This window comes from Neodiprion lecontei, chromosome 5 (assembly GCF_021901455.1).
Source record: "Neodiprion lecontei isolate iyNeoLeco1 chromosome 5, iyNeoLeco1.1, whole genome shotgun sequence".
Classification (NCBI taxonomy): Eukaryota; Metazoa; Arthropoda; class Insecta; order Hymenoptera; family Diprionidae; genus Neodiprion; species Neodiprion lecontei.
The window spans coordinates 21,357,494-21,380,546 of NC_060264.1; the positions used below are offsets into that span (position 1 = coordinate 21,357,494).

General features: G+C 51.7%; 2 protein-coding genes across 11 annotated transcripts in view; both read right to left on the minus strand.

Annotated features, from left to right (window-relative positions):
• The window catches only part of LOC107226631 (cyclic nucleotide-gated cation channel alpha-3), a 77,235-nt gene that overhangs the window by 17,946 nt on the left and 36,236 nt on the right, over positions 1–23,053 (minus strand). For both annotated transcript variants that reach the window (XM_046740332.1, XM_046740333.1), the window contains exons 8-11: positions 3,535–3,675; positions 3,226–3,378; positions 2,677–2,826; positions 129–296 (exon numbers count right to left, since the gene is read on the minus strand). In XM_046740332.1, the coding sequence (XP_046596288.1) occupies positions 129–296; positions 2,677–2,826; positions 3,226–3,378; positions 3,535–3,675 (612 nt within the window). The remainder of the gene's footprint in view (positions 1–128; positions 297–2,676; positions 2,827–3,225; positions 3,379–3,534; positions 3,676–23,053) is intronic.
• On the minus strand, positions 3,913–14,910 carry LOC107226626 (trichohyalin-like). 9 transcript variants are annotated; one of them, XM_046740330.1, is made up of 8 exons: positions 12,591–14,910; positions 11,751–12,398; positions 11,079–11,318; positions 9,327–10,550; positions 7,776–8,870; positions 7,095–7,439; positions 6,240–6,470; positions 3,913–5,087 (listed from the first exon to the last, which is right to left on the minus strand). In XM_046740330.1, exons 1-8 carry the CDS (start codon positions 14,661–14,663, stop codon positions 4,365–4,367), a joined length of 6,579 nt encoding a protein of 2,192 aa, XP_046596286.1. In that variant the 5' UTR covers positions 14,664–14,910; the 3' UTR covers positions 3,913–4,364. The 9 variants fall into 9 exon arrangements, with proteins under 9 accessions (XP_046596286.1, XP_046596283.1, XP_046596282.1 ...); XM_046740327.1 differs by having other exon boundaries at positions 3,913–5,183; positions 5,976–6,470; XM_046740326.1 differs by having other exon boundaries at positions 3,913–5,639; positions 5,976–6,470.

Genomic DNA, 23,053 nt, shown 5'->3' on the forward strand with positions numbered 1-23,053 from the left:
CAAGTTCTGTCTTCCGAAATGTTGGATCCAGGTTGTACAGTCTCCTATATTTCGTAAATGCGAAGTCGCACAAGTACAAGAAAATAGAATTATATCTGTTTAATAGAATGAAACGCAACCATTTTTACCTTTTTCAAGCGGTGCCCTCTTATATTTCTCAAGTCTTTTTACGGCGATTGCTTCCAGTCGTACCCTGGCCGCTGGATACTCCTTCAGGACGTCCCACATGTCCTTTTTACTCAGCACGAACAGGTCCGAGTATCCGACGGAACGAACGCTAGCTGTTCTCCGGTTACCTACGTCGTTATAGCCAGTTAATTATTATCAGATAGTCCCAAGCTCCCCGCCACATCCGTCGGCATTTCTTGCTTTTACAAGATTTATTTTTGATTTGTTTAACCCTACAGCTATTCCTACACATCAGCGCGATTTAACCATCTGGGAACGAGAAAACTTTATGACAGATGCAGTTTTTCTCATTTTTTGATAGTAAGTAAATAATTTAGATGGTCAGTTGTCAATTTTGAATAAAGATACATATTGAAAGAAATATTATTTTTTATTCAAGGATTTGCTTTTTGTTATTTCTCTATTTTCGGTGATAATTTGAAAGTATTCTTGTAAACAATCTTATGAATTATATTGTACTATATTTACAGATATATGTAGGTATAACGTACTCATATTATCCAAATTTCAAATTTGATTTGTCTCGGAATTTTCATCGATCATCTGGTAGCAAAGAATCGAACTGAACTCGAATCATTTTGACGCATGATTACGGTGTGCGATAAATATAATGTCAAGGTGTACACATTTAACTTTATCTTCGATTCGCCTTATCTAAGCACTGCTCAGCTCTTTCATTACTTCATGTTATATTTATTACTTGTATATTGATTTTTGTTTTTTTTTTCAAACGAATTCTACTCAAAAATGCAAAAAGGAATTGAGTATTAGAAACATAAAGAAAAATATTCTATACGATCCATAATAACTGCAGTACAATAATGAGTACATAGAGGATATAGGTATAGATACGTATATTAAGCAAGGTCTACGATATTAATATAATAAAGTGAATATATAGTAATAATAATAATGAAGGATAGAAATTGCAACTTTTTTACTTCCTAAATACGTGGGTGGATTGTAAGACTCAACAATACTAGCACGAAACTAGACCCATGTCAATCCGCGTACATACATTATGTATATAGGTATCTTATGTACGTGAGATGGAGTTTTGGAAACCAGCACATGTGTTTGGAATCTGTGGTGTTGAGTTTATTATTCACATATAAATGTTTCCCATAACATAATGTAAGAAAACTGAAAACCAAACCGAAGTTATCAAGCCAGTGTAATTATATCACGTAAAGGTACGGAACCAAGATGTCTGCTGTTGGTAAGCTTGCGATTGTATTCCGCTTGGCAAGTCGTTTACAAAATCGAAAGTTATCGAAACGACACCTCAAGCCAAAAAAAATTAGAGTAAGAATGTTTCAGACGTCGGTTCATCTTTGGTAAACGCTTAGGAACTAATTGTAAGGATACAAACATGGTGTAGAGCAGGAAACAGTGGATAGTTGTTCATTAGATGCATATGTGAAAGTAATTGCATCTGAGAACAACTGCATCGAAGCACTCACTCACGAGTAAAGCCGCGAGTTTTGTACATTTCTTTGAGGGTCTCTAGTTTAATAATAAAATTATTGGAAAATTATTAAAAACGGATAATATTAATTATACATTGACTAGTTAACTGGTGGTTGCTAATAATTTTATTTCACTTAAATTACGTTCGCAAATTTTTTTATCGTATACTCGAAAAATACTACGCATTCAACATAGCGAATGATATTTTGAAAAATGTAGCTTATAAAAACAGAAGCAATTTCGGTTTGGATACATTGCCATGTAAACTTCTGTATTGGGAATATCCAAAAGGGATTCTAATAACTATTTGTAGTGTGGTAAATCGTAATAGGATGGTGTACGATAAGGGGGATAAAAGAGCTCTATCAAAAAATATTAAAAGTGTTGTAATAGTATTTGACTGGCAGAATTGAATCGTACTGATTGAATACTTCTGAATTATTTTTTTTTCATCGGTATGAAAGAGCTTGTGTCATTGGTGATTAGAAAAAAATTATTTTCGCCAATGAGAAAGCAGCCTTGAACGAAAATCATTCTTCATCACAACCAATAGTCTGCCAATTATAGAAAGTGGTGTGGGGGAAAAATGGTGTGCGGTTGGTAAAGCAGTGGCTTGAGAGTAAGAAATGACTGTGATCTAACTAAGAGTATTCAAGATAGTGAGAAATATAGATTGAGTAGTGGAGAAAGACAGAACGAGAAAGAGAAAAAGAGAAGTAATCCGCAGGAATACGTAAGCACATCATTCAATTTTTACTAATCTGATAGTAAAATAACTTATGGCTTGCTAATAACAAGGAAAATTTATAAATATAAGGGTCGCATAGTGTTACGTATCCCTCTAAACCAATAATCCATTCCAAAGTATATTGGGGGAGACTATCAGCTCATACCAGGCTGCATTATGCGATGCATGACGATCGAATAGCGTCGTATAGTTGCTGATAATGAAGAAACGTAAACATGAGAGATTGAAATAGGGACACCCTGAGTCCCCTGGCTGGTTGGAATATTTACCGCACTCTTTACCTGCAGTCCCCATATTGAGGATGCTGATTTCTCCGAAGTAGGAACCCGCCTTGAGCGTCGCTAGGACGGTCTTTCCGTTGTCTGCTACCACCTGTAGGCGACCTCTGTTCACTATGTACATTTCCTTTCCCACCTCACCTGTCAATGAGGGAACAACGATATGTTTTTCATTTTTCGACGCTTGCGTTGTGAAATCGGAATGCTTGTTTAGCACAAAATCAATATCTAATCATGATTCCAGGAAAACAATGATACACGTTGATCATGAAGACATGTTCAGCACAGTGTTCAAAGAGCGTGAAACCATTAGAATAATCTATGTTTCTTTTTTAATATTATGTTCACAATACGTTACTTTCGTGGGAATTGAATGTAGCCAAGTCATGAAAAAGATACCGATTCTCTCAGAATACATCTTGAAACCCTGGCAACTACGTATTGTGTAGTTTACATAATACTCGATGATATCGAGTGAGAATATTTACAAAGAAATTTGATGACGGATGGTAGAAAAATATTTTAAATTGTTTCACTCACCTTTGCGGCAAATATAATCACCGGGTGAGAAAAGGACGGGTCGTAATCTCAGCACCAACTCACAGAGGAAGCCTGCTTCTGTATTTTGGAATATTTCAACTCTCTTTAAGGTGTCCAAATGAACGTTTATCGCCATTTCAGCTTTCAGTTTATCTGAAAATAGATTCAGATGTGAGTCGAATCAATTTGATGCTGTAACGACTTTTGAACGGAGCAAAAAAGGTGCGATAGAGTTGCAAGCACAACTCTATGATTTAAAGTATAGGACAATTGGTAAATACCTTGTAACATCGGTGGTACTAGAATTACCTGGTAAACAACTAACTGCCTTTTCTTCGTCGGAACACTTCTGGGTCAACCACAGATAGTCAAACCACTTGATCACCTTGACCTGCAAGTGGTTCGGCACCCTTCGCATTCGCATGTACGTCTTAACGCCGTCTAGTTTCGCTGAAAATGAGGAATAAGTTTATTCAGATTGATTTAATTGTGCGACAGTGAGAATATAAAAAGAATGCCGAATGCAGAGCTGAAGTAAATGCCGTAGGTAAAGTGAATTCGAACAAGCATACCCCAAGTAAAGACGCTCATCATTGGATCTATAGGATAAGTTTTTTTTTCACAGGAAAATTCGTAAAAACTTAGAGTAGGGCGAAAAAAAAGGCTACAGAAAAAAAATGCGGACAGTGATATGCGGGTGAATATTTATTCTTGTAATCAGATATATTAGGTTGCGTTGAAAGAATAACATTTATTTATGTGCACGATTTCTCTGATATACTAACACTAGAAACTAATTGGATAAAGATTTTAGGACAATGCACATGAGATCGTCTATTTCTAGCCCACGATGGGTAATTGATGACTATAAACATGACGGATTAATTATATAAATTCGAACAAAAACAAAATTAAAGGTATATGTAGAGTTAAAGAAGAATTTTCGTGAACTGATGAGCTTCAGTGTAACAGTTCATGACTTATAAAACGTTAGGATCTGATAACATTATTATATAACAGGGAGAACGTTCAATGTAGAGTCAAAGTATGAAATCAGAAATTGACTGATACAGTGAATGCCCAGAAGTTTTCGTTCACGTGGGTCTGAACGTAGGTACACATACAGATTCAATAAAGTATCAATGGTGGTAAATGAATCTATGCGAATGCCATGTGAGGTTCATAATAATATTCCTTTGGAATATGGTGATGGTGGTGATGATGTGCGCCACATCCTGCAGCATGGGACAGATTTGATTCCGATCCTGCTGCACCGGCTGCAGTGGACTGTTCTGTGACTGAGGTGGAGGTTTCGGACGACGATGATCCACCTCCGGCTGCACCACCACTGGCTCCTCCTGCTGCACCAGAACTGGCTCCTCCTGCTGCACTGGCACCAGCTGCTCCTGCTGCACCGGCACTGGCTCCTCCTGCTGCACCCGAACCAGCTGCTCCTGCTGCACCAGAACTAGCTCCTCCTGCTGCACCGGCACCGGCTGCGCCTGCTGCACTCGAACCTGCTGCGCCTGCTGCACCCGAACCTGCTGCTCCTGCTGCACCCGCACCAGCCGCTCCTGCTGCACCTGCACCGGCAGATCCTGCAGCACCTGCTCCAGCTGCGCCTGCTGCACTGGAACCAGCTGCTCCTGCTGCACCGGCGCCGGCTGCGCCTGCTGCACCCGAACCTGCTGCGCCTGCTGCACCCGCACCAGCCGCTCCTGCTGCACCCGCACCGGCCGCTCCTGCTGCACCGGCACCGGCTGCTCCTGCTGCACCGGCACCGGCTGCGCCTGCTGCACCCGAACCTGCTGCGCCTGCTGCACCCGCACCAGCCGCTCCTGCTGCACCCGCACCGGCCGCTCCTGCTGCACCTGCACCAGCTGCTCCTGCTGCACCGGAACCAGCTGCACCCGCTGCGCCCGCACCAGCTGCTCCTGCTGCACCAGCGCCGGCTGCTCCTGCTGCACCGGCACCGGCAGCTCCTGCTGCACCTGCACCAGCTGCTCCTGCTGCACCAGAACCGGCTGCGCCTGCTGCGCCCGCACCAGCTGCTCCTGCTGCACCTGCACCAGCTGCTCCTGCTGCACCGGAACCAGCTGCACCTGCTGCACCCGCACCAGCTGCTCCTGCTGCACCGGCACCGGCTGCTCCTGCTGCACCGGCACCAGCTGCGCCAACTCCGTATGCACCAGCTGCTCCTGCTCCGTATGCACCAGCTGCTCCTGCTGCACCAGCACCGGCTGCGCCAGCTCCGTATGCACCCGCTGCTCCTGCTCCGTAGGCACCAGCTGCTCCTGCTGCACCAGCACCGGCTGCGCCAGCTCCGTATGCACCCGCTGCTCCTGCTCCGTAGGCACCAGCTGCTCCTGCTGCACCAGCACCGGCTGCGCCAGCTCCGTACGCACCAGCTGCTCCTGCTCCGTATGCACCAGCTGCTCCTGCTCCGTATGCACCAGCTGCTCCTGCTGCACCAGCACCGGCTGCGCCAGCTCCGTATGCACCAGCTGCTCCTGCTGCACCAGCACCGGCTGCGCCAGCTCCGTATGCACCAGCTGCTCCTGCTGCACCAGCACCGGCTGCGCCAGCTCCGTATGCGCCGGCTGCTCCCGCTGCACCGGCACCGGCTGCGCCGGCTCCGTATGCACCAGCTGCTCCTGCTGCACCGGCACCGGCTGCGCCAGCTCCGTATGCACCAGCCGCTCCTGCTCCGTATGCACCAGCTGCTCCTGCGGCACCAGCACCGGCTGCGCCTGCTGCACCGGCACCGGCTGCGCCAGCTCCGTATGCACCAGCTGCTCCTGCTGCGCCGGCACCAGCTGCTCCTGCTGCACCGGCACCGGCTGCGCCAGCTCCATATGCACCAGCTGCTCCTGCGGCACCAGCACCGGCTGCGCCTGCTGCACCGGCACCGGCTGCGCCAGCTCCGTATGCACCAGCTGCTCCTGCTGCGCCGGCACCAGCTGCTCCTGCTGCACCGGCACCGGCTGCGCCAGCTCCGTATGCACCAGCTGCTCCAGCTGCGCCAGCACCGGCTGCACCAGCTGCACCCGCACCAGCTGCTCCTGCTGCGCCTGCACCGGATGCTCCAGCTGCACTAGCACCAGCTGCGCCTGCTGCACCCGCACCAGCTGCTCCTGCTGCACCAGCACCAGCTGCTCCTGCTGCGCCTGCACCGGATGCTCCAGCTGCACTAGCACCAGCTGCGCCTGCTGCACCCGCACCAGCTGCTCCTGCTGCACCCGCACCTGCTGCTCCTGCTGCACCGGCACCAGCTGCGCCTGCTGCACCTGCGCCGGCTGCTCCTGCTGCACCCGCACCTGCTGCTCCTGCTGCACCGGCACCAGCTGCGCCTGCCGCACCAGCGCCAGCTGCTCCTGCCGCACCTGCACCAGCCGCTCCAGCTGCACTGGAACCGGCTGCGCCTGCTGCACCTGCACCGGATGCTCCAGCTGCACTAGCACCAGCTGCACCTGCTGCACCCGCACCTGCTGCTCCTGCTGCACCGGCACCGGCTGCGCCAGCTCCGTAAGCACCAGCCGCTCCTGCTCCGTATGCACCAGCTGCTCCTGCTGCACCAGCACCGGCTGCTCCAGCTCCGTATGCACCAGCTGCTCCCGCTGCACCAGCACCGGCTGCTCCAGCTCCGTATGCACCAGCTACTCCCGCTGCACCTGCACCAGCTGCTCCTGCTCCGTACGCACCGGCTGCTCCTGCTCCGTATGCACCGGCTGCTCCTGCTCCGTATGCACCAGCTGCTCCTGCTCCGTATGCACCAGCTGCTCCTGCTGCACCAGCACCGGCTGCGCCAGCTCCGTATGCACCAGCTGCTCCTGCTGCACCAGCACCGGCTGCGCCAGCTCCGTATGCACCAGCTGCTCCTGCTGCACCAGCACCGGCTGCGCCAGCTCCGTATGCGCCGGCTGCTCCCGCTGCACTGGCACCGGCTGCGCCGGTTCCGTATGCACCAGCTGCTCCTGCTGCACCGGCACCGGCTGCGCCGGCTCCGTATGCACCAGCCGCTCCTGCTCCGTATGCACCAGCTGCTCCTGCGGCACCAGCACCGGCTGCGCCTGCTGCACCGGCACCGGCTGCGCCAGCTCCGTATGCACCAGCTGCTCCTGCTGCGCCGGCACCAGCTGCTCCTGCTGCACCAGCACCAGCTGCTCCTGCTGCACCCGCACCTGCTGCTCCTGCTGCACCGGCACCAGCTGCGCCTGCGGCACCTGCGCCGGCTGCTCCTGCTGCACCAGCACCGGCTGCGCCTGCAGCACCCGCACCAGCTGCCCCCGCCGCACCAGCGCCAGCTGCTCCTGCTGCGCCTGCACCAGCCGCTCCAGCTGCGCCAGCACCGGCTGCGCCAGCTGCACCTGCACCAGCTGCTCCTGCTGCACCTGCACCTGCTGCTCCTGCAGCACCGGCACCGGCTGCGCCGGCTGCACCGGCGCCAGCTGCTCCTGCTGCACCTGCACCAGCCGCTCCAGCTGCACTGGAACCGGCTGCGCCTGCTGCACCTGCACCGGATGCTCCAGCTGCACTAGCACCAGCTGCACCTGCTGCACCCGCACCTGCTGCTCCTGCTGCACCGGCACCGGCTGCGCCAGCTCCGTATGCACCAGCCGCTCCTGCTCCGTATGCACCAGCTGCTCCTGCTGCACCAGCACCGGCTGCGCCAGCTCCGTATGCGCCAGCAGCTCCTGCTCCGTATGCACCAGCTGCTCCTGCTGCACCAGCACCGGCTGCACCAGCTCCGTACGCACCAGCTGCTCCTGCTGCACCAGCACCGGCTGCGCCAGCTCCGTATGCACCAGCCGCTCCTGCTCCGTATGCACCAGCTGCTCCTGCTGCACCAGCACCGGCTGCGCCAGCTCCGTATGCGCCAGCAGCTCCTGCTCCGTATGCACCAGCTGCTCCTGCTGCACCAGCACCGGCTGCACCAGCTCCGTACGCACCAGCTGCTCCTGCTCCGTATGCACCAGCTGCTCCAGCTCCATATGCACCGGCAGCTCCTGCTGCACCAGCACCGGCTGCGCCAGCTCCGTATGCACCAGCTGCTCCTGCTCCGTATGCACCAGCTGCTCCCGCTGCGCCAGCACCGGCGGCTCCAGCTCCGTACGCACCGGCTGCGCCAGCTCCGTATGCACCAGCTGCTCCTGCTCCGTATGCACCAGCTGCTCCTGCTGCACCAGCGCCAGCTGCGCCAGCTCCGTATGCGCCAGCTGCTCCTGCTCCGTATGCACCAGCTGCTCCTGCTGCACCAGCACCAGCTGCGCCAGCTCCGTATGCGCCAGCTGCTCCTGCTCCGTATGCACCAGCTGCTCCTGCTGCACCAGCACCGGCTGCGCCAGCTCCGTATGCACCAGCTGCTCCTGCTGCACCAGCACCAGCTGCGCCAGCTCCGTATGCGCCAGCTGCACCTGCTCCGTATGCACCAGCTGCTCCTGCTGCACCAGCACCGGCTGCGCCAGCTCCGTATGCACCAGCTGCTCCTGCGGCACCAGCACCGGCTGCGCCGCCTCCGTATGCACCAGCTGCTCCTGCTGCACCGGCACCAGCTGCTCCCGCTGCACCCGCGCCAGCTGCTCCTGCTGCACCGGCACCGGCTGCACCTGCAGCACCAGCGCCAGCTGCTCCTGCTGCACCTGCACCTGCCGCTCCTGCCGCACCGGCACCAGCTGCTCCTGCTGCACCCGCACCTGCTGCTCCTGCCGCACCGGCACCAGCTGCTCCCGCTGCACCCGCACCTGCTGCTCCTGCCGCACCGGCACCAGCTGCGCCTGCGGCACCCGCACCAGCTGCACCTGCCGCACCAGCACCAGCTGCTCCTGCTGCACCTGCACCGGCTGCGCCTGCTGCACCCGAACCGGACGCTCCAGCTGCACCTGCACCTGCTGCTCCTGCTGCACCTGCACCTGCTGCTCCTGCTGCACCAGCACCTGCTGCTCCTGCTGCACCGGCACCAGCTGCTCCTGCTGCACCAGCACTGGCTGCTCCAGCTCCGTATGCACCAGCTGCTCCCGCTGCACCAGCACCGGCTGCGCCAGCTCCGTATGCACCAGCTGCTCCCGCTGCACCAGCACCGGCTGCTCCAGCGCCGTATGCACCAGCTGCTCCCGCTGCACCGGCACCGGCTGCGCCAGCTCCGTATGCACCAGCCGCTCCTGTTCCGTATGCACCAGCTGCTCCTGCTGCACCAGCACCGGCTGCTCCTGCTCCGTATGCTCCTGCTGCTCCTGCTGCTCCAGCACCGGCTGCGCCAGCTCCGTATGCACCAGCTGCTCCCGCTGCACCAGCGCCGGCTGCGCCAGCTCCGTATGCACCAGCTGCACCTGCCGCACCAGCACCAGCTGCGCCAGCTCCGTATGCACCAGCCGCTCCCGCTGCACCTGCGCCGGCTGCGCCAGCTCCGTATGCACCAGCTGCTCCTGCCGCACCAGCACCAGCTGCGCCAGCTCCGTATGCACCAGCTGCTCCTGCTGCACCAGCACCAGCTGCGCCAGCTCCGTATGCACCAGCTGCTCCTGCTGCACCGGCACCTGCCGCTCCTGCTGCACCGGCACCAGCTGCACCCGCTGCACTCGCACCGGCTGCGCCAGCTGCGCTGGAACCAGCTGCGCCCGCCGCACCTGCACCGGATGCTCCAGCTGCACCCGCACCGGATGCTCCAGCTGCACCCGCACCTGCCGCTCCTGCTGCACTGGCACCGGCTGCGCCAGCTCCATATGCACCAGCTGCTCCTGCTGCACCGGCACCAGCTGCTCCTGCCGCACCAGCACCCGCTGCTCCAGCTCCGTACGCACCAGCTGCTCCCGCTGCACCAGCACCGGCTGCTCCAGCTCCGTACGCACCAGCAGCTCCTGCTGCACCGGCACCAGCTGCTCCTGCTCCGTATGCCCCAGCTGCGCCAGCTCCGTATGCACCAGCTGCTCCTGCTGCACCAGCACCCGCTGCTCCAGCTCCGTACGCACCAGCTGCTCCCGCTGCACCAGCACCGGCTGCTCCAGCCCCGTACGCACCAGCAGCTCCTGCTGCACCGGCACCAGCTGCTTCTGCTCCGTATGCTCCAGCTGCTCCTGCTGCTCCAGCACCGGCTGCGCCAGCTCCGTATGCACCAGCTGCTCCCGCTGCACCAGCGCCGGCTGCGCCAGCTCCGTATGCACCAGCCGCTCCTGCTGCACCGGCACCAGCTGCTCCTGCTCCGTATGCTCCAGCTGCTCCTGCCGCACCGGCACCGGCTGCGCCAGCTGCACTGGAACCAGCTGCGCCTGCCGCACCTGCACCGGATGCTCCAGCTGCACCCGCACCTGCCGCTCCTGCTGCACTGGCACCTGCTGCTCCTGCCGCACCGGCACCGGCTGCGCCTGCCGCACTTGCACCAGCTGCTCCTGCCGCACCGGCACCGGCTGCGCCAGCTGCACTGGAACCAGCTGCGCCTGCCGCACCTGCACCGGATGCTCCAGCTGCACCCGCACCTGCCGCTCCTGCTGCACCGGCACCGGCTGCGCCAGCTCCATATGCACCAGCTGCTCCTGCTGCACCGGCACCAGCTGCTCCTGCTCCGTATGCTCCAGCTGCTCCTGCTGCACCAGCACCGGCTGCTCCAGCTCCGTATGCACCAGCTGCTCCCGCTGCACCGGCACCAGCTCCGCCAGCTCCGTACGCACCAGCTGCTCCTGCTGCACCAGCACCGGCTGCGCCAGCTCCGTATGCCCCAGCTGCTCCTGCTGCACCAGCACCGGCTGCGCCAGCTCCGTATGCACCAGCTGCTCCTGCTGCACCAGCACCGGCTGCTCCAGCTCCGTATGCACCAGCTGCTCCCGCTGCACCAGCACCAGCACCGCCAGCTCCGTACGCACCAGCTGCTCCTGCTGCACCAGCACCGGCTGCGCCAGCTCCGTACGCACCTGCCGCTCCGGCCGCACCAGCACCGGCTGCGCCAGCTCCGTATGCACCAGCTGCTCCTGCTGCACCAGCACCGGCTGCTCCAGCTCCGTATGCACCAGCTGCTCCCGCTGCACCGGCACCAGCTCCGCCAGCTCCGTACGCACCAGCTGCTCCTGCTGCACCAGCACCGGCTGCGCCAGCTCCGTACGCACCTGCTGCTCCGGCCGCACCAGCACCGGCTGCGCCAGCTCCGTATGCACCAGCTGCTCCTGCTGCACCCGCACCCGCTGCCCCTGCTGCACCAGCACCAGCTGCTCCTGCTGCACTGGCACCAGCTGCTCCTGCCGCACCGGCACCGGCTGCGCCAGCTGCACTGGAACCAGCTGCGCCTGCCGCACCTGCACCGGATGCTCCAGCTGCACCCGCACCTGCCGCTCCTGCTGCACTGGCACCTGCTGCTCCTGCCGCACCGGCACCGGCTGCGCCTGCCGCACTTGCACCAGCTGCTCCTGCCGCACCGGCACCGGCTGCGCCAGCTGCACTGGAACCAGCTGCGCCTGCCGCACCTGCACCGGATGCTCCAGCTGCACCCGCACCTGCCGCTCCTGCTGCACCGGCACCGGCCGCGCCAGCTCCATATGCACCAGCTGCTCCTGCTGCACCGGCACCAGCTGCTCCTGCCGCGCCAGCACCGGCTGCGCCAGCTCCGTATGCACCAGCTGCACCTGCTGCACCGGCACCAGCTGCTCCTGCTCCGTATGCTCCAGCTGCTCCTGCTGCTCCAGCACCGGCTGCGCCAGCTCCGTATGCACCAGCTGCTCCTGCTGCACCAGCACCGGCTGCTCCAGCTCCGTATGCACCAGCTGCTCCCGCTGCACCGGCACCAGCTCCGCCAGCTCCGTACGCACCAGCTGCTCCTGCTGCACCAGCACCGGCTGCGCCAGCTCCGTATGCACCAGCTGCTCCTGCTGCACCAGCACCGGCTGCTCCAGCTCCGTATGCACCAGCTGCTCCCGCTGCACCGGCACCAGCTCCGCCAGCTCCGTACGCACCAGCTGCTCCTGCTGCACCAGCACCGGCTGCGCCAGCTCCGTACGCACCCGCTGCTCCGGCCGCACCAGCACCGGCTGCGCCAGCTCCGTATGCACCAGCTGCTCCTGCTGCACCAGCACCGGCTGCTCCAGCTCCGTATGCACCAGCTGCTCCCGCTGCACCGGCACCAGCTCCGCCAACTCCGTACGCACCAGCTGCTCCTGCTGCACCAGCACCGGCTGCGCCAGCTCCGTACGCACCTGCTGCTCCGGCCGCACCAGCACCGGCTGCTCCAGCTCCGTATGCACCAGCTGCTCCTGCTGCACCAGCACCAGCTGTGCCAGCTCCGTACGCACCAGCTGCTCCAGCTGCACCGGCACCGGCTGCGCCAGCTGCACTGGAACCAGCTGCGCCTGCTGCACCCGCCCCGGATGCTTCAGCTGCACCCGCACCTGCTGCTCCTGCTGCACCGGCACCAGCCGCTCCTGCTGCACCGGCACCTGCTGCTCCTGCCGCACCGGCACCGGCTGCGCCAGCTGCACTGGAACCAGCTGCGCCTGCCGCACCTGCACCGGATGCTCCAGCTGCACCCGCACCTGCCGCTCCTGCTGCACTGGCACCTGCTGCTCCTGCCGCACCGGCACCGGTTGCGCCTGCCGCACTTGCACCAGCTGCTCCTGCCGCACCGGCACCGGCTGCGCCAGCTGCACTGGAACCAGCTGCGCCTGCCGCACCTGCACCGGATGCTCCAGCTGCTCCCGCACCTGCCGCTCCTGCTGCACCGGCACCGGCTGCGCCAGCTCCATACGCACCAGCTGCTCCTGCTGCACCGGCACCAGCTGCTCCTGCCGCACCAGCACCGGCTGCGCCAGCTCCGTATGCACCAGCTGCACCTGCTGCGCCGGCACCAGCTGCTCCTGCACCGTATGCTCCAGCTGCTCCTGCTGCTCCAGCACCGGCTGCGCCAGCTCCGTATGCACCAGCTGCTCCTGCTGCACCAGCACCGGCTGCTCCAGCACCGTATGCACCAGCTGCTCCCGCTGCACCGGCACCAGCTCCGCCAGCTCCGTACGCACCAGCTGCTCCTGCTGCACCAGCACCGGCTGCGCCAGCTCCGTATGCACCAGCTGCTCCTGCTGCACCAGCACCGGCTGCTCCAGCTCCGTATGCACCAGCTGCTCCCGCTGCACCGGCACCAGCACCGCCAGCTCCGTACGCACCAGCTGCTCCTGCTGCACCAGCACCGGCTGCGCCAGCTCCGTACGCACCTGCCGCTCCGGCCGCACCAGCACCGGCTGCGCCAGCTCCGTATGCACCAGCTGCTCCTGCTGCACCAGCACCGGCTGCTCCAGCTCCGTATGCACCAGCTGCTCCCGCTGCACCGGCACCAGCTCCGCCAGCTCCGTACGCACCTGCTGCTCCGGCCGCACCAGCACCGGCTGCTCCTGCTGCACCAGCACCGGCTGCGCCAGCTCCGTACGCGCCTGCTGCTCCGGCCGCACCAGCACCGGCTGCTCCAGCTCCGTATGCACCAGCTGCTCCTGCTGCTCCAGCACCGGCTGCGCCAGCTCCGTACGCACCAGCTGCTCCTGCTGCACCAGCACCGGCCGCGCCAGCTCCGTACGCACCTGCTGCTCCTGCTGCTCCGGCACCAGCTGCTCCTGCTCCGTATGCTCCAGCTGCTCCTGCTGCTCCAGCACCGGCTGCGCCAGCTCCATATGCACCTGCTGCGCCTGCCGCACCCGCACCAGCTGCTCCTGCCGCACCGGCACCGGCTGCGCCTGCCGCACCCGCACCAGCTGCTCCTGCTGCACCTGCACCGGCTGCTCCTGCTGCACCGGCACCAGCTGCTCCTGCTGCACTTGAGCCAGCCGCCCCTGCCGCACCGGCACCGGCTGCGCCTGCCGCACCTGCACCAGCTGCTCCTGCTGCACCCGCACCAGCTGCTCCTGCTGCACCTGCACCGGCTGCTCCTGCTGCACTTGAACCAGCTGCTCCTGCCGCACCGGCACCGGCTGCGCCTGCCGCACCCGCACCAGCTGCTCCTGCTGCACCCGCACCGGCTGCTCCTGCTGCACTCGAACCAGCTGCTCCTGCTGCACCGGCACCAGCTGCTCCAGCTGCACTGGAACCAGCTGCGCCAGCTGCACTGGAACCGGCTGCGCCAGCTGAACTTGCACCGGATGCTCCAGCCGCGCTGGAACCAGACGCGCCTGCTGCACCCGCACCGGATGCTCCAGCTGCACTGGAACCAGCTGCGCCAGCTGCACTCGCACCGGATGCTCCAGCCGCACCGGCACTGGCTCCTCCCGCTGCACTTGCACCACCTGCACTGGCCGTCGATCCTCCACTAGAGCCGTATGAAGATCCTGTACTGCCTCCTTTCGACGATGTTGATGTGGTCGTTGATGTTGAAGTTTTCGATACACCAGATCCGCCGTCCTGACCGCCGACCCCCGTGTATTCGTCACTATCAAATTCGTTTCCGGAGTAATCAACATCATCTGAGTAATCAGACCCACCATCGAAGTACGGATTATTCAGTGGAGCGTATCCAATCGGTCCAATGCCACCAAATCCATCTCCTACGTCTCTCATCAGTACATCAAGATCTTTATCCAATTCTAGTACGTCTATAGCAAGTGCCACACGGTCCTCGTGCTGAGCATTTGGTCTCCCATGAGTACCTGCCACAGTTACACTCAAAATCACACATATTAACTGAGTGCACCTCATCTTGCAGGAAGCTTCCGAAATCCGGAACATCACTGGTGCACATACTGAGCAGTACCTCTTTATATACCTCACACCCTTATTTAAACATTTGTAAAAATATTTTTCTTTTCACGCCTTTGATAAATACGCTGTTATGTTATACCCGCTGCGTAAGTAACCGAAGTTGAGGAGAGCTTTCCTCTGTGGTATGAGTGTGGAAGTGTTCAATATTACCTCCCATGTTCCTCCTACGTGTATGTAATTCATCGTAAGTATGGTTTCATATCATTATTCGAAACTTTTACGTTTCTAATCGAGGTTTACTTACCGTAATCGTCAGTTCCCTTAATTTCATTAAGTTCTTCAATTGCCCACGCTTTACCTTGACATTAAGTGATCATGCATTTCGCTTTGTAAAAATTTCCGATAGCACATGTCTGATACTATATCGTCAATAGTGATTCCACAAGAAGTATCAATCATTTCATTCATCATACATGATCAGTTTTGATTTTATTATTGTAAAAAATAGACAATACATACTGCAAGTTTATCATACGCATCAAAATCATACTATCATTTCAGTCATTAATTCTCAACATTTTTTTTTCACTACCCTTTCCTCTGTTTATATGTTTTCTTTGCTAAGTTTCATTTTCAATAAGCTGAATTGAACATTCAATCATTATTTTCATTACATCTTTCCCCGTCATAGAGTAATTATGAGCTCCTGTCACGAGAAGTTTACGTATTACATGTACAAATTAATTACCTGGAATTTGCCGACGTTTACAACCATTCAAGCTACAATATCTAACTCATTTCGATGATGATTTTCTCAATACAGCATTAACTAGTGAAGTAACATAAACTTCAATACACAAAGACGTGATAACCTCTGGTAAGAAGCATATCTGGTAATGTATTTCTACCGCTTTCAGGTAAGAAATAATGCTTTTCTGCAAGTCGTATGAGCTATTGAACCTTTACCATTTCCACAACAAATCATTTCGCCGGTTCATGCAGCATTCTATTTTAGCTGGGCTGCCAAAAGAATTTTGCCCAATTTACTCCTTATGAGATGCTATAATTCAGTTTACATTAGTGCTTAGACGTGGAGCCGAGCTATCAGTATTTTCGAATAGCCGAATAACTCGAATCCGTAAATTATGAAACTTATAATCCGGTTAGTCGAGTACGCGAATACTTACAGTATCCGAATAGTTCGGGTATCCATGTAATTCGCATATTCGGATAAAGTGAGTATTCATATAGTTAGTATATCCAGAACGATTTGTACAAAATTTGCAAATCAATTACTTTCACACCACATGTTCAAGAAATTTGAAAAACAATTGTGTATCTTTACAACAAAGTTTTATAATATTGTGAGTTAGCTGTCGAATTCATACGGAATGTATGACTATGTCACTTTATTGTACAGAAATTGCACTCTTGCTCGACTTCTGCGTAGAAAATTTGAAGTGGAGTCGCAAAAATTTTCGAGAGTATACATATAATAGTAGCTGTAACTAAGACGTAGCTTTAATACTTGTAGCACAACTATCTTAAGACAAACCTTGCGCGGGAAATCGAATTATTCGTATTATTCGGATAGTTCAAGTATCCAAATAAATTAAGTACTCTGATTATTCGAATAGTTCGGATGTACGGATACCTGGGTACTCGAGTACTCGTGTACTCGAACTATCCAGACAGTACTCGAATACCCGGGTATCCGTATATCCGAACTATTCGAATTTGAACCGTTGGATCCGGTAAATCCGCGGATTGTACGGATAATTCGGATACTCCAGAAAACTGTAGCTCTATTTCACATGTCATTTGGATGTTATGCTACTGCGCTGTTCAGATATTGTCTTGAAAGAGTAATCACTCAAAAATCACAAAATCAATGGTAAATGTACTGTTTCGAAACGGTTTTGGAGAAAGCCGAAAGAAAGTAAGGAATTGATTTGCACACTTGACATTATATGATATTTAATAACACAACATTTGTTTAATCGTTTTATTTTGCCTGGGGAATGATTATCGATTATAGATCTTCAACCTTGTAAAAGTTGTTATGCAGCACTATCTGGTGAAGACAATCTCAACGTTAAATGATAATTTCACATTTTCTAAATCAAAACCAAGTGCACAAAGCCACATAATAAAAAAAACAAAAAAAAAAAAACGTGATTTTTAATCGGGAATGGTTGTAGACGGACGCACTGGGCACATGCGATTCGCTCCGAAACCAAATCCTTAGAACTCAGTTGGCTGATTAAAAATCAGCTATAAAAATGAGAAGCTGCAAATGAACTTGCAAAAAGTTTTAAACTCTTGACCGGCTCTCCGTGCATGGCGAGTATAAACAGTTTCAGCGTCCCACAGAGCCAGCTTATTGAATCAGCGCGTGAAACAATATTCCGTGTCTAATTAAGCATCATTGCAGTGACTAAATGAGTGGGCGATGGCGACGACGTAATCAATAATTGGATTTACTAGGGTTGTAAAATTTCATACGGCAAAGCGCATGTACATATATTGGCCAGATTGACTCGGGGTTTGTTCTCGGCAATCACATCTGCTTAGTTGTTAATTAATTAGTACACGGGAAAGCGTAATGACGCTTCAGATACCGTGTGTCACGCACTATCTGCTTTGCGGCAAAAAAAATTTTTTCCAGATCAAAAGATATTTTAAATTGTGATAAACTGTATTCCAAGAAGGAAATAGCGAATTGACCAAGGTGCAATATGTCGACTAGCCCAACTCCTATTTTTTCTATCTGTGATACAGAAAAGGGCTGGGTGACATTTGTTATTTGTATAAGAAGAAAGACAAAAAATTTACAACCATTTTGCGCGACGAATATGATCTTTCGGCAAATCTTAGACTTCCGTGTTATAAAGATTTTTGAAATTGTGCAGCAATACACTTCATTAAAATATGACCGACTTCGTACCTATCACAGTTTTTCTTTTCAAACTTTAATAACATTTCCAATAATATACTTGCTATGGATAAAAAATTGCGCTAAAAACATTTAGATCGAACGTTATTTAGGAAACGTTATCTGGAAAATGAAAAACGTTTCCGGGATATGATCGAATCGCTCAATGTTAAATGGGCTGTACGGATATCTGACCAAGAACGTCGATTTAATTTCCGGTTAGGCACTCTATGTCGTATCAAAGATGTCATTGAACCTAGATCCGTCACCGATAGTCGTAACATGCCCATGGCACTGTAACATGACAGGGTAAGGCAAATGGCTCTGCAAATATACGTGCATACATATTTTCAATATCATTAAATAATTTTTGATGATTTCTATTTTGAAACATTACTTATTTTACTTTCTTTACTGTATTATTTTACATTCATTCATTTATTTTCTTTATTACACAAAGGCATAATTGAACAGGATAAAATGTCTTCCTCTCAACCAAGGTTATTGTAAACAAATGGTGACATATTATTATGTACAACAGACTTGTCATATCTCAATTGTATTTTTTTGCTTCCAAACCGTCGTTAGACACCTGTTTTGTGAACATGATATGTTTGCCGTATCAGCAAAACGATGTGGTTGGATATATAAGGTGTTTCCAAGTGAAGTATTTGGGGTTGCCCACCGCTAAGGGGAACAAATATCGATACGAGTTATCGGTAGGTAGCGCGATTAAAGTCCTTGGGAGTGAGGTGGATCTGTCCGTGTTGCCAAGTGGTGTCGATTTGGCCAATCAGGCGTTACGTTGCTTGCAACTATAGAAGGTAAAAGTAAGGAAGACTAGCTCCGTATATAGAAAGTGTCTGTAAATTAGAGGGAAATTAAGATGGCGTTGCTGCAGTAAAAGTTCCACAAAGTGCTAATCAGATCGAACCCGATTGAACCCCGATAGCTAAGCGCCAATCAGGTTGTTTCCCTTGTTGCTTATGAGCGCCATTTTGGTCACTTGACGAACCGCTGTTTTCTATTCTTCGGCCGGCACTTTTTCAATTAAAAAGCCATATGTGATAATTCTCCTTACCTCTACCCTTCACATTTGTAACCCATGCTGAAGCGTACAGCGATCGCTTTACGGAGTCCCCTTAAAGTGATTATGTGACTTAACTTGACTAAAGTAGTTATGATTCGGTAGGTCTGTTTTATCGAGATTTTTTTCCCTCAGTTTCAGGTAACCAAAAATGCTGCGGCGTTCACTTGGAAACACCCTGTACATTGCGCATGTACAGTTGCATTTGTATCTACTGGGAGATGTGTTATTTTGACGAAAAATGTTTTCGCAATGTCTATCTAGCCAGGCTCATGCTGAATGTTTAGCAAGAGAGAAAGAGGTGGAGCTATTTGCGAAAACAGCTGCATGCAAGATTTTCTTTGTAACGAGCGAGTTCCACATGAATATACACGCCTATTTGTCTTTTCACATTCTTATTTTCTCTTTGCGTTGCCTTGTAAATATTTATACGTAAGGTACAAGTACAGGTATGTTGCGATACGGGTGTAACGTATTATGATACATACGCATTATTATATGTCTTTGAAATGAAAACAGTGAAAGAATAAGAAGAGCGAAGAAAAAAAATTCTTGGATGGATGGTGGGTATGTTAATATACACGAGTAAACATATTATATAAATATCCCTCTTATTATGTTCAAATATGTTGCATGTTTATCAGATCTGCAGGCGTCATTATCATGGCAAAATACATCGTGCATCTGCCTATATATAAACGCGAAATGTCCTTCGAACGTTCCAGTATAAAGCGATGATAGCTGGCTGTGTGCAAATTCTTTGGATTCCAGAACAGTACCTATCCGTACTACTCTGTACCTGCATCTCGGTCAAAACGCGCGAGAGAAATAATTTTCGCTGTACCCGTACGTTTCATAAGTCCGCAGCGACTAGAAGATTTCGCAATCCAGCTCACAGATTGGCGAGTTGGAGAATTTATTACGATTCAGTCGATTCGTCGAATAGTTTCACGAGAATATTATATCTTGTCTAAAATATGTCAATAGAATCGATCTTTTATGACTTTATAACGCAAGTTCATTTTTCATCTATTCATACATTGCCTTTACTTCAAAATGAGCGTTCCAATTAGAAGATAAATACACGGTCGGTTGTTCAATCCTTGAGATTTCATCCCGATTGGATGACCAGCTGCAGGTATATTGCGTAAACAAGTTTTCTTCGCAGGAATTTGAAGACTTGGACCGTTAGACGCATTGCGCCTACCTAATTTAACTCATCCGTTCTGAACGAGTGGAAAACTTTTCTGTCCGCTTATTAGTTTCAAAGGAATTTTCATCACGAAATGGTAAAAAAGTGAAGTGCTTGCAAATTTTTTTTCCTCTTTCTCTCCTCTTTTTTTTTTTTTTTGCTAGGCGTAAGCAGTCGTGTTCCACGACGAGTGTTATAAATTTGCAGGAACGTCTAACTAGGTTTGAAATAAAATCCGCAGCGCTGTGCATGTGCACTTGGGCGTTAAAAATTAATTAGGAGTGCCTGCGCAGCAGGCTGCAGTTGTTGACACGGAATTATTATGCTAGTTCGTTGGTGGGGTGTATAAGATTAGAAATAGCGGAAAAGGTCAGGCTCGATGGTTCTTCACCAATGACTCGCGAGTAGTTTCTTGCAACTTTTGTTCCCATGTGTCGCGCAGTCTTGATTGCGCTTGCTCGGGTGCAGAATTGTTCGATGATCGATTGTAGCCCATCGTTTTTTACTTGATGGAGACGGCAACGCGCATTCGCACGATGACGAATGGGGTTTAGGCTTAAGCAGGCATTGCCTGCTGTAAATCGCTCGACGTCTAACCAATTTGTAGGAGGCGATAAATTACCGCCACCGGTTACAGACCGACTGCTATATGTCTCGTTCAACCTAAATATAAATATGGCACACAGACGATCTCGTATAAGTTTTCCAAGTGCTCCTCATCCCCGTACTCAGAGAGCAAAGGACAACTTCTGCGCTGCTCTTGCTTTAATGCGTGAAAAAATCGAGATGGATAAACCTTAGCGGAAAATTGGCAGTTCCGGCAGTTTTGAAATTAGAGCTGTGCCACGTTTTAGCCAATCACTTGTCACAACATCCAGCAGTGCTTACGGAAAAAAATACTTCAGGTTTTACGACGACACCATTACTGCCGCATACTTATTGCCAGTCTAGTCAGAAATCTTATGGCTGACTCAATATCATATTGATTTTGTGAGTAATAGATATTTTAGAGGAACCTGTAAAAAAATGGTTGAAAAAATTTAGATAATACAATTATGCTTTTGAAAACCAAAGATATACTCAATTGATTCGTGTTTTCCAGGCGGCGATATTTTTAAATCGGAAATTCATATTTTACACCAAGATTCAATCTTAGGTAATTTGAATTTTTAACAAGGGATTCAACGGTGAACTTTGATTTGACCTTGAACCTCATCTTCAAGGTTATTTTGAGATCAACTTAGATTTTTCAAACGGGAATCCACATTTTTTGTGCCAGAATCGGGAAGAGAAATTTTACGTTTAAATATGTGTTAAGGTCTAGGGTCAGCGTATCCTCTACGGGTCAAATAAGTATGCTTAGTAATTTGGTAATAACGGGGATAATTTTGAGGATCCACATCTGACGTAAGATATTTCGCACAAAAGTTGTCAGGTTTGGTCAACACGATCTGATTAGCTTTTGAAAGTTCCGCGAAACATCTTGCGAGAGATGCGGATCCTCAAAATTATCCGCGTTATTGTTACCAAGCATACTTTTGACCTTTATTTGATTCGTAGATGTCACGTTGACCCTAGACCTTAACACATATTTAAACGTAAGATTTCTCTTTCCGAGTTTGGCACCAAAAATGGGGATTTCCTTTTGGAAAATCAAAGTTGGTCACAAAATGCCCTTGAAGATGAGGTTCGAGGTCAAATAAAAGGTCACCATTGACTCCCTTCTTAAAAATTATCCGAGATTTAACCTTGGTAAATTCTTCTTTTTTTTATCGAACCTCACGAGATTTCTAGAAGTTTCTATACTTTTTCCTCACCCTGTATAACCTTAACGTGATTCACGGTCACGTAGACTTTTACCATCGAGGATATTTAACGCGTCGTTACCCGAACGGGATCGTTTCCGTTGCACGGTTTTGAACGAGTAATGCAAAAGAAATTACGGAGGAAAGCACTCGAGAAAGCCGGAAGACAATGCACCGGTTGGGGAGAGCGGGGAGAGAGCGATGCAAAGTGAGGGCTTCAAGGTAGTTGGGCAGTAATTTCGGAAATATTTAATTCACATGAATTTTAATTATATAATTTTTTGAGTAATCTTAAGCAATCCTGCAAAAGTTTGAAAATGATTTACCGTCTAGTTACTTAGTTTTTTGATTTCAAGGTTGAACTATTTGATTTTGTTTGGATAGGGACTGATAGTTTCGAGTTGGTTGTTTCAGAATACAATGTTTAGGAATAACATGTAAAATTTTTGTGAATTTTATCCATCATTTAATAATTAAAAACATAATAAAAAAATAAAAAAATTAACCGATTGTACTTTTGGTTAGGTTGTACATCCGGCAACGTCGCAGGTACGCAGATTACGCGCTGTGTGCAAATTATTTATTTTCTGCTGTTTGGATACGCTATAGCTGAAAGAATTTATTTTTATAATTTTTTTTTTTGCGAACCTCCCCTCAAATAGTAACTGATCTGACATTTTGATTCACAAAAATAAAGGTTATAGCGAGGTAAACATCGAAGATTCAAGTAGACTACAACACAAGAAAATCACACGACGTTGGCAAATTTATTTTCTGATTATTTCAGGAATACACTGCTCAGGATTATCCGCCGGATGGCGTTACTGTCGCTAACCAACGACGTTAAGTGCGTACGTAATTCCATGTGCCGGACGGACTGACCGTGTAAAAAATTTTAATGCTATCAAGCGAACGAGGATAAAGATGAGGATAAAGAGACAAGCGCAGGAAAGAGAGAAAAAAAAAGTAATGCCTCGGCTTTCAACCGCGCTGGCAGCAGCCCGGCTAACACCTCAGCGAATTTTTATTGCCAGCTTAAAAACAAGCTGGGTGAATAACAGAGGGAGAACACCTATATTTTTTGCACCTTAGGTGTAACTGCAGAACAAAGCTGGGAAGAACGTCCTTTAAACATAAAAAAAAAATTCGGAGGAGAT

Excerpts from the sequence above, each read along its gene's own strand:
- LOC107226626 (XM_046740323.1), bottom strand. The coding sequence starts at position 14,663 with ATGGTGGGTCTGATTACTCAGATGATGTTGATTACTCCGGAAACGAAT. Across the intron at positions 12,399-12,590 it reads CGGTGCAGCAGGAGCAGCAG|GTGCGTACGGAGCTGGCGCA; the intron begins GTGCGGGTGCAG and ends CCGGAGCAGCAG. Across the intron at positions 5,664-5,711 it reads AGCTGGTGCATACGGAGCTG|GAGCAGCTGGTGCATACGGA; the intron begins GCGCAGCCGGTG and ends CATACGGAGCAG.